General features: G+C 55.2%; 1 protein-coding gene across 7 annotated transcripts in view; it reads right to left on the minus strand.

The window, feature by feature from the left end:
- NFIC (nuclear factor I C) overlaps positions 1–11,273 on the minus strand; it is a 99,300-nt gene that overhangs the window by 32,864 nt on the left and 55,163 nt on the right. For all 7 annotated transcript variants that reach the window (XM_032252300.1, XM_032252298.1, XM_032252297.1 and 4 more), the window contains exon 3: positions 6,479–6,550. In XM_032252300.1, coding sequence (XP_032108191.1) covers positions 6,479–6,550 — 72 coding nt within the window. The remainder of the gene's footprint in view (positions 1–6,478; positions 6,551–11,273) is intronic.

Below are 11,273 nucleotides of genomic sequence, written 5' to 3' on the forward strand. Positions count from 1 at the left end.
CCATGGTGCCCCATGCTGATCTGGACCCGACACAGCAGATGAGACAGATGGAAGCACTCACCCCCGGCGGACTCACAAGTCCAGTGCAAGCAACAAATGGTAACCAAGATTACTAGGTCGGCAAAAGGCCACGAGGGCTCCTCGCAGCACCATTCACCACAGCTCGAAATGTAAAGCCACCCACGTGTCCCTTCAGAAGATGAAGAGGTCAACACAGCGTGCTCTATCCACACACTGGAGAAGAGCTCAGCTGTAAAAAGGAGGCCAGGCGTGGTGGCTCGTGCCTGTCATCCCAGCACTTTGGTGGGGGGAATCTCTCGAGCTCGGGAGTTTGACACCAGCCTGGGCAACATAGTGAAACCCTGTGTCTACAAAATATACAAAAATGAGCCGGGCGTGGTGGCGCACGCCTGTAGTCCTGGCACTTCGGGAAGCTGAGGTGGGTGGATCACTTGAGCCTAGGAGATTGAGACCAGCCTGGGCAACATGGGCAAAACCCCATCTCTACAAAAAGTATAAAAATTTGCCGGGCGTGGTGGTGCACACCTGTAGTCCCAGCTACTTGGGAGGCTTAGGTGGGAGGATCGCTTGAGCCCAGGAAGTTGAGGCTGCAGTGAGCTATGACTGCATCACTGCACTCCAGCCTGTGTGACAGAGTGAGACACTGTCTCAAAAAAAAAAAGGAGAAAGAATGAGGCTTTGGGCCAGGTTCAGTAGCTCACACCTGTAATCCCAGCACTTTGGGAGGCTGAGGCAGGCAGATCACCTGAGGTCAAGAGTTCAAGGCCGGGCGCGGTGGCTCACGCCTGTAATCCCAGCACTTTGGGAGGCCGAGGCGGGCGGATCACGAGGTCAAGAGATTGAGACCATCCTGGTCAACGTGGTGAAACCCCGTCTCTACTAAAAATACAAAACATTAGCTGGGCATGGTGGCACGTGCCTGTAGTCCCAGCTACTCAGGAGGCTGAGGCAGGAGAATTGCCTGAACCCAGGAGGCGGAGGTTGCAGTGAGCCAAGATCGCGCCATTGCACTCCAGCCTGGGTAACAAGAGGGAAACTCCGTCTCAAAAAAAAAAAAAAAAAAAGAGTTCAAGACCAGCCTGGCCAACATGGCAAAACCCCGTCTCTACTAAAAAGACAAAATTAGCCAGGCATGGTGGCATGTGTCTATAATCCCAGCTACTTGGGAGGCTGAGGCAGGAGAATCGCCTGAACCTGGGAGGTAGAGGTTGTGGTGAGGTGAGGTCACACGCTACACTCCAGCCTGGGGCGACAGAGTGAGACTCCGTCTCATCCGTCTCAGAAAATTAATAAATAAATAAGAACAAGGCTCTGGCCGGGTGCAGTGACTCACACCTGTAATCCCAGCACTTTGGGAGGCCAAGGCGGGCAGATCACAAGGTCAGGAGATAGAGACCATCCTGGCTAACACGGTGAAACCCCGTCTCTACTGAAAATATGGAAAAATTAGCTGGGTGTGGTGGCACGCGCCTGTAGCCCCAGCTACTTGGGAGGCTGAGGCAGGAGAATCGCTTGAACCTAGGAGGCGGAGGTTGCAGTGAGCCGAGATCGCACCACTGCGCTCCAGCCTGGGGGAAAAAAAAAAAAAAAGAAATGTTCTGGATTAGATAGACGTGAACGCACTTAGTGCACTTTGACCTGGACACTTAAAAATGGTTAAAATGGGCTGGGCGCAGTGGCTCACGCCTGTAATCCAAGCACTTTGGGAAGCCGAGGTGGGTGAATCATGATTTCAGGAAATCAAGACCATCCTGGCCAACATGGTGAAGTCCCGTCTCTACTAAAAATACAAAAAAATTAGCTGTGCGTGGTGATGGCACGCCTGTAGCCCCAGCTACTTGGCAGGCTGAGGCAGGAGAATTGCTTGAACCCAGGAGGCAGGGGTTGCAGTGAGCCAAGATCGCACCACCGCACTCCAGCCTGGGCAACCGTGCGAGACTGGGTCTCAAAAAAAAAAAAATAAAAATAAAAAAAATGGCTGGGTGTGGTGGTGGCCGCCTGTAGTCTCAGCTACTCAGGAGGCTGAGGCAGGGGAATCTCTTGAACCCGGAGGTGGAGGTTGCAGTGAGCCGAGATGTCAACACTGTGCTCCAGCCTGGGCAACACAGTGAGACTCTGTCTTAAAAAAAAAAAAAAAAGTAAAAATGATATATTGTACATAACGCACATTTTACTACAATTTTTTTTTTTTTTTTGAGAGGGAGTCTCCCAGGCTGGAGTGCGCTGGCTCGATCTCGGCTCATTGCAACCTCCGCTTTCTAGGTTAAAGCGATTCTCCTGCCTCAGCCTCTTGAGTAGTTGGAAATATAGGCGCATGCTACCACAGCCTGGCTAATTTTTGTATTTTTCAGTAGAGATGGGGTTTCACCATGTTGGCCAGGCTGGTCTTGAACTCTTGACCTTGTGATCAACCTGCCTCAGACCCCCAAAGTTCTGAGATTTCAGGCATGAGCCACCTTGCCTGGCCCCAATTTTTTTTTTTTTTTTTTTGAGACAGAGTTTCACTCTTATTGCCCAGGTTGGAGTGCAATGGCGCAATCTCGGCTCACTGCAACCTCCACCTCCTGGGGATTCTCCTGCCTCAGCCTCCCAAGTAGCTGGGGCTACAGGCACATGCCACCACACCCGGCTAATTTTTGTATTTTTAGTAGAGACGAGGTTTCTCTGTGTTGGTCAGGCCAGTCTCGAACCCCCAACCTCAAGTGATCCGCCGGCCTTGGCCTCCCAAAGTGCTGGGATTACAGGCGTGAGCCACAGGGCCCGGCCTTTACTACAAAACAAAGCTCATTAAATCAAATGTGAGGTGCGTCAGCCTGTGGTAAGGCAGGCAGCCTGTGGGGAACCCACTAGGGTGGGGAGGGAAGCAGTTTTACACCCAGGGCTCAGAGAAAGCCTGGCTGAGATGGTGGCATTTTACAAAGACCTCAAGATGAGATTGGATAAGAGGAAAGAACTTGTTAAAATTTGCAAAGCTCCAAGAACAGCGCCTGGCAACCACCCCGTGAGCGTTGGCTTATCTGATGGGTATGATGTTTCGCCACCTCCCTGAGGGCCACGATGTTCCCGGCACTGGGAACAGCCCGTGCAAAGGCCCCAGGGTTGGAATGCACTTGGCAGGTTACAGGCCAGCAGGGTTGGGGCAGAAAGATCCAGGGAGCGCTGTGGCTTCGGAGGCTGGAGAGGCTCTTGGCTTTGGGGTGGCGGCGGGAGCAGTTCCTCTCTCAGCCCCCAGGGGGCAGCACGGGCTGCAGGGAGCTCATGGCTGTGTGCAGTTCTGCAGACCCAAGCCCCAGCCAGTACCCCTGTTACAATCTTTTCCTTTTCCAGAGACAGAGTCTCGCCCTGTTGCCCAGGCTGGAATGCAGTGATGCAGTCATAGCTCACTGCAGCCTCGAACTCCTGGGCTCAAGCGATCCTCCTGCCTCAGCCTCCCAAGTAGCTGGGATTATAGGCATGCACCTCCATGTTGGCTAACGTGTGTGTGTGTGTGTGTGTGTGTGTGTGTGTGTGTGTATATATATATTTTTTTTTTTTTATAGAGACAGGGTCTTGCTGTGTTATCCAGGCCGGTCTTGAACTCCTGGGCTCAGGCAATCCTCCTGCCTCAGCCTCCCAAGTACCTGAGGTTACAGGCATGCACCTCTATGCCTGGCTAATTTTTATAAGAGAGAGAGAGAGAGAGAGAGAGAGAGAGAGAGAGAGAGAGAGAGTGTGTGTGTGTGTGTGTGTGTGTGTGTGTGTGTGTGTGTGTGTAAAGATAGGGTCTTGCTGTGTTATCCAGGCTGGTCTCGAACTCCTGGGCTCAGGGAATCCTCCTGCCTCAGCCTCCCACGTAGCTGGGGTTGCAGGCAGGTACTTCCATGCCTGGCCAATTTCTGTATTATGATTATTTCTTGTTCTTGCGATGTTACCCAGGCTGGCCTTGAACTCCTGGGCTCACTTGACCCTCCCGCTTCGGCCTCCCAAAGCGCTGGGATCGCAGGCATGAGCCACTGCATCTGGCCCCCGTTCCAGTCATTTGCTGAGTGATGGCAAGGAGCCCTACCCCGCGCTGGGAGGTTCAGGGCCACACATTCTGAGGAGGACAGAGCGGTGGCCCTGCGTGTCCAGAAGAAGTGGCCAGAGCCGTTTCCTGCTGACCCAGCTGGCCAGCCGGTGTCAGCACGCCCCCCGCCTCCCCCACACCGGGGTTTCCTGTTTGTGCAGTGCCTGCCCAGCTCCATCTCCGGGGGACTCCCTGGCGAGCCGGGAGGACGTGATTTCCTCTACCAGACGCCCAAGCTCCCCAAGGGACCAGGCCAAGCACCGCCGCCTCCGCCTCCCTCCAACATCTGGCTTGGAGAGAGGCGTCTGGGGATCACAGGAGGCCGAGGAGGACCCGGGTCACAGACAGACGAGTCACCAGGGGACAGTGAGGAGTGGCCTCGGGCCTGTGAACCTCCAGGAACCCTTCGGCCTCCCTGCGCACGGCTGTTCCGGCCCTTCCAAGAAGGACGCCTCGCCCACTCGCTTTCTCTTCCTTCCTTTTTTTTTTTTTTTTTTGGAGACAGTCTTGCTCTATCCCCCAGGCTGGAGTGCAGTGGCACGATCTCGGCTCACTGCAACCTCCACCCCCCAGGTTCAAGCGATTCTCCTTCCTCAGCCTCCGGAGTCCTAGTAGAGACAGGGGTTCGCCATGTTGGCCAGGCTGGTCTCGAACTCCTGACCTCAGGTCATCTGCCCACCTTCGCCTCCCAAAGTGCTGGGATTACAGGTGTGAGCCACTGCACCCGGCCCCTTCCTTCTTTTTCATCTCTTCTCCTTCCTCTCCCCCACATACCCTCTCTTGTCTCTTTTTCTCTCTGCATCATCCCTCCCTCCTTCCTTCCTTTCTACAAATATTTATTGAGCACCCACTCTGCACCAGGCCCTATTCTAGCCACTGAGGGCACAACAGAGATCCAGAGAGACAAAGCCTCTGTCCTCGAGGAGGTGACGTTCCACTGGGGAGATAAGCAAACATCTGCGCAGCCACTAAGCAACTAAACAAACCCATAGGCAATCACTAACTTCCTCTGAAGGAAAGAAAACAGAGGGCTGAGATGGGGGGCTGGCCAGAGGCTGCTTGTGTTGAAGGGGCTCAGGGTACTCAGGGTAGACCTCTATGAGAAGAGGGCATTTGAGTTGAGACCAGGGGAGATGTGGAGAGAGCAAGAGACCAGTTAACTATTTAGACAGAGTAAGGAGTAGAATGTGCAAAGGCCCTGAGGCAGGACTGGGCCTGGTGTACTAGAGGAACAGCAAGGAGGTCTGTGCAGCTGGGGGTGAGCGAGGGGGAGAGAGAGAGGAGGAGAGGACAAGGAGGGGACCGGGCAGGTTGTGCAGGGCCTTGTGGGTCACAGGGAGGACTTGGGCTTTTATCCCAAGAGAGGTGGCAGCCATGGAGGGCTGTGGACAGAGAAGGGGCAGCCTGTGACTCCGGGGGGTCACAGGCATCCTCTGGCCATAGTGAGGAGGACAGATGGTCAGGGGCAAGGGGCAGGAGCCAGGGGCCAGGATGGAAGAGACTGCTCTGGTCTAAGGGACCTAAGCAAAATTTCCCACTTCCTTTCCCTACGACACAGAGTTGCTCTGTCCTTTCCATGCATTAGACACCCCGTGAAGGCTGGGCATGGGGGTCACACCTATGATCCCCGTGCTTTGGGAGGCTGAGGCAGGAGGATCGCTTGAGCTCAGGAGTTTGAGACCAGCCTGAGCAACACATGAGACTCTGTCTCTACAAAAACAAACAAACAGAAAATGAGCCAGGCACGGTGGTGCACACCTGCAGTCCCAGCTACCGCAGAGGCTAAGGTGGAAGGACGGCTTCAGCTCAGTTGGTCCAAGGTGCGGTGAGCCAGGATGGTGTCGCTGCACTCCAGCCTGGCCAGCAGAGTGAGACCGTTTCTAAAACAAACAGGCCGGGCGCCGTGGCTCACACCTGTAATCCCAGCACTTCGGGAGCCCGAGGCAGGTGGATCACCTGAGGTCAGGAGTTCAAGACCAACTTGGCCAACATGGTGAAACCCCGTCTCTACTAAAAATGCAAATATTAGCCAGGCGTGGTGGCGGGCGCCTGTAATCCCAGCTATGTGGGGGACTGAGGCAGGAGAATCGCCTGAATCCGGGAGGTGGAGGTTGCAGTGAGCTGAGATTGCGCCACTGCACTCCAGCCTGGGGGACACAGCGAGACTCCATCTCAAAATAAATAAACGAATGAAAAATAAAACAAGCAGAAACCCCTAAACATCCCATGGAACTGTAGAGGCCTCCGGGGTCTCCCCTGCGTGAGGACCTCAGAGCCCACATGCTGGGAGCTCCCTGGACAGGCCCCTTTCCCTCTCCAAGCCTCCGTCTGTTCATCCGTAAAATGAGTGGTTCTGAGCAAATGATTCCCAAATAAAAGACATGGGCGGGGCGGCGCCACCCGCAGACTCACCCAGCGTGATGGGCTTGCTGTCCTCCTGATCGGACCCCATCCCCGCCCGGGGACTGCCGCTCTGCTCTGCGTCTGCAAAGAGAGGGAAGAGGTGTTGGTGACATCGCAGAGGCCCCACTCCAGGAGCAGATGAGATTTCGACGCTGGTAACCCAGGCCTGGGCTGGGCCAGTGCTGGGAAGACAGTGGCCCTGAAACATGCCCACGCCCCGGGGTCTCTGCTTGGGCCCTTCTCTTGGCTGCTGCCCTAGAGGGTCGTGGACATGTGGCCAGGCACCCTGCAGACACCAGCTGGGCCCCTGTGGGCGCCAGTGCACCTGTATGCTGGAGTCAGCCCTCCATGTCTGCAGGGGTAGCTCAGTCGTGGGTAAAGAAGTTGGGTACCTGGAGTCTTAACAGAGTGACGTTTAAATCCCAGCTCCCCCGTCTTCTTGCTGTGCAACCCTGAGCAAGTCACTTGCCCTCTCTGAGCCTCATCTGTAAAATGAGGTTCAGGCCAGGCGCGGTGGCTCATGCCTGTAATCCCAGCCCTTTGGGAGGCTGACGCAGGCAGATCACCTGAGGTCGGGAGTTCGAGACCAGCCTGGCCAACATGGTGAAACCCCATCTCTACTAACCGTGCAAAAACTAGCCAGGTGTGGTGGCGCGCACCTGTAGTCCCAGCTACTCTGGAGGCTGAGGAAGGAGAATTGCTTGAACCTGGGAGGCGGAGGCTGCAGTGAGCTGAGATTGCACCACTGCACTCCAGTCTGTGTGACTGCAGTTGGAAGCCAGCCTGGGCAACAGAGCAAGACCCCATCTCAGAAAATAAAACCAACCAACCAAACAAAACAAAACAAAATGGCCAGACGAGGTGGCTCAGGCCTGTAATCCCAGCACTTTGGGAGGGCAAAGCAGGAAAATCCCCTGAGGTCAGGAGTTCAAGACCAGCCTGGCCAATATGGGAAACCCTGTCACTACCAAAAATACAAAATTAGCCAGGTGTGGTGGCGGTCGCCTGTAATCCCAGCTACTCGGGAGGCTAAAGCAGGAGAATTGCTTGAACCCAGGAGGTGGAGGTTCCAGGAGAATCACTTGAACCCAGGAGGAAGAGGCTGCAGGGAGCAGAGATCAGAGATCACACCACTGCACGCCAGCCTGGGCAACAGAGCGAGACTCTGTCTCAAATTAAATAAACAATAAAATGCAATTTTTAAAAAATGAGTTCACTCATTCAGCCCCACCTTAGCCCTGCACGGGAGGGCTATCACTGTGCCTGTCTTACAGATGAGGAAACTGAGGATCAGAGAGGTAAGCCCTTGAGACACCAGGTTCCCTGAGCCTCAGCCCCTGCCCCTGTCATCCCAGGGACCTGTCTGTTCGTCCTGGGTGGCCATTCGGGGACCGCAGAGAGAGGCGGCTGAGGGGTGGCTTCTGTGATGGCGACGTCCCCACTGCCCGCCTGGCTAGGGTGCTCCCTCTGCCCCGGCGCCCGCCCCTCCATCTTATCTAAAAATAATCAGGTTCCTTGGCAGACATGCAGGCAGACAGACGCTGAGCTCAGCGTTATCGGCTCTGGCAGCCTGGATGGAGGACGAGTCACATCCACCCGCTCCGGAGCCCTGACCCTCCCTCCAACTGAGGGCTGAAGCTGGGGGGCAGGTGGACAAGCCCAGCCAGGCAGAGCCCCCTCCACAGCCCCACCCATGGATCGCCCAGGTCAAAGACAAAGGTGGCAGGAACCAGCATCAAAGGCTGCAGAAAGAGAATCACGCCCCTCCCACCCACCCCAGACCCCAAGGCCATCCAATCGCCGTGTGACCTCAGGCGAGCCGCCTAGCGTCCTGCGCCTGTTTTCCACATGGGCACAAACATCACTCAGGCCCTATCAGAGCTGGGAGGGAGCCAGGAGAGGATACTCCTGAAGCACTAGGGGGTATCTGGAGACCTCGATCACGAGATAATCCACCACGTTATCGCTTTCTTTCATTTATTTATTTATTTTTGAGAGACGGGGTCTCACTCTGTAGCCCAGGCTGGAGTGCAGTGGCACGATCTCAGCTCAGGGCAACAATCTCCGCCTCCCAGGTTCAAGCGATTCTCCTGCCTCAGCCTCCAGAGTAGCCGGGACTACAGGTGTGCACCATCATGCTGACTAATTTTTGTATGTGTGTGTGTATATATATATATATATATATATATATATATATTTTTTTTTTACAGTCTCTGTCACCAGGCGCCAGGCTGGAGTGCAGTGGCACAATCTCGGCTCACTACAACCTCCGCCTCCCAGGTTCAAGCAATTCTCCTGCCTCAGCCTCCTGAGTAGCTGGGACTACAGGTGCATGTCACCATGCCCAGCTAATTTTTTTGTATTTTAGTAGAGACGGGGTTTCACCATGTTGGCCAGGATGGTCTCGATCTCTTGACCTCGTGATCCGCCCGCCTCGGCCTCCCAAAGTGCTGGGATTACAGGCGTGAGCCACCGCACCCGGCCAATTTTTGTATTTTTAGTAGAGACAGGGTTTCACACCATGTTGGCCAGGCTGGTCTTGAACTCCTGACCTCGGGTGATTTGCTCACCGTGGCCTTTCAAAGTGCTGGGAGTAAAAGCATGAGCCACCGCGCCACAGACAAGGAAAGCTACAGGTCAGAACCACAAGCAACAGCCTCCCTCCCAGGCCAAGTGATGGACTTCATCACTAGGGTCACTTTATCCACTGTTCTGTGCTGGGATCAGATACCCGAGCCAGGTACTGTCTCTGAGAGCCATCGGTCTGTGTGCTCTGAGCACGCCACTTCCCTTTCAAGGCCTGAGTTTCCTCGTCCACAAAATGAGATGGTGATTAAGCCAGGTGCGGTGGCATGGTGGGTCATGCCCGTAATCCCAGCCCTTTGGGAGGCCGAGGAGAGACGATCACTTAAGGCCAGGAGTTCGAGACCAGCCAGGACAACATAGTGAGACCCCGTTTTTACAAAAACATTAGCTGGGCATGGTATCAGGTGTCTGTAGTCCCAGCTACTCAGGAGGCTGACACAGGAGGATCACTTGAGCCTGGGGGGTTGAGGGTGCAGTGAGCCGTGATCACGCCACTGCACTCCAGCCTGGGCAACAGAGCAAGACCTTGTTTAAAAAAAATAAATGGGGGCCGGGTGCAGTGGCTCATGCCTGTAATCCCAGCACTTTGGGAGGCCCAGGCAGGCGGATCACCAGGTCAGGAGATCAAGACCATCCTGGCTAACACAGTGAAACCCCATCTCTACTAAAAATACAAAAAATTAGCTGGGTGTGGTGGCAGGCACCTATAGTCCCAGCTACTTGGGTGACTGAGGCAGGAAAATTGCTTGAACCCGGGAGATGGAGGTTGCAGTGAGGTGAGATCTCGCCACTGCACTTCAGCCTGGGTGACAATAGCAAGACTTCGTCCAAAAAAAAAGTTTTTTTAAAAAAAGAGGGGGCCGGGCGCGGTGGCTCACACCTGTAATCCCAGCACTTTGGGAGGCCGAGGCGGGCGGATCACGAGGTCAAGTGATCGAGACCAGCCTGGCCAACATGGTGAAAGCCCATCCCTACTAAAAATACAAAAATTAGCTGGGCGTGGTGGCGGGTGCCTGTAATCCCAGCTACTCAGGAAGCTGAGGCAGGAGAATCGCTTGAACTGGGGAGGCAGAGGTTGTGGTGAGCCGAGATGGCGCCACTGCACTCCAGCCCATTCGACAGAGCGAGACTGAGACTCCATCTCAAAAAAAAAAAAATGGAGACCACTCCCAGGGTTGCTGGGAGACTGGCCAAAGCCGTGGTATTTCCCAGCGCACGGAGCCTCTGGTGCTGGCTCAGCACTGTGCCGATGGCTTTGCCCACACCGTGCGTCCTGCACCCACTGACTGCCAAGACCAATGATGCCATAAACATGACAGGAGCAGGGCCCGGTGCCTCAGTTTCCCAACCAGGAAACAGAGGAGCAGATCAGAGAAGCCCTTCCTGCAGCCAGGCTTTCCCAGCCTCGGCCAAATGGGCCAGACGGCAACCGAGGGGAGCGTGCCCGGCTGGGCCCCGAGCCCTGCCGCCGATCCCAGGCTGGGGCAGCCAGCGGCCCCTTGGAGCTGGCCAGTTCTGTTTGGACCGCCTCGAGGCTGGGCACGGGTGGCCATGCTGTTGGAAAGGGCCCAGCCAGGGCACCCAGCCGTCCGGGCTCCGGGCCGTGGGCACAGGACCCTCTTTTGGAACCAGAGCCCACACAGACTCAGCAGGCTGCAGTGCCCGGCTGGCGTCTGGGTGTTTCCCTGGAAACAGGGGGTGTTTCTTGGGCACCTACTAAGCACGAGGCCCCCACAGTGGTTCCCAGCATATGCTTGTGAATCTGGCAGCCAGGGAGTGGGGACCTCAGATGCATCTGCGCCTTACCCTTCTCATCTGTGAAATGGACACGACTGTAGCACCCTCTGGAAGCTGTTTGTGAAGGGCAAGGTGGTAATGAATGAAACATGGGCCGGGTGCGGGGGCTCACGCCTGTAACCCCAGCACTATGGGAGGCCGATGCTGTCGGATCACCTGAGGTCAGGAGTTTAAGACCAGCCTGGCCAATGTGGTGAAACCCCGTCTTTACTAAAAATACAAAAATTAGCCAGGCGTGGTGGCGGGTACCTGCAATCCCAGCTACTCAGGAGGTTCAGGCAGGGGAATCGCTTGAACCCAGGAGGCAGAGGTGATTGGGCCAAGTGCACTCCAGCCTGGGTAACAGAGTGAGACTCTGTCTCACACAAAAAAAGTAATGAATGATTTTTTTTTTCTTCTTTTTTTTTTTTTTTTTAAAAAA

This window comes from Sapajus apella, unplaced genomic scaffold (genome assembly GCF_009761245.1).
Source record: "Sapajus apella isolate SASKATOON/1434 unplaced genomic scaffold, GSC_monkey_1.0 scaffold77, whole genome shotgun sequence".
Classification (NCBI taxonomy): domain Eukaryota; kingdom Metazoa; phylum Chordata; class Mammalia; order Primates; family Cebidae; genus Sapajus; species Sapajus apella.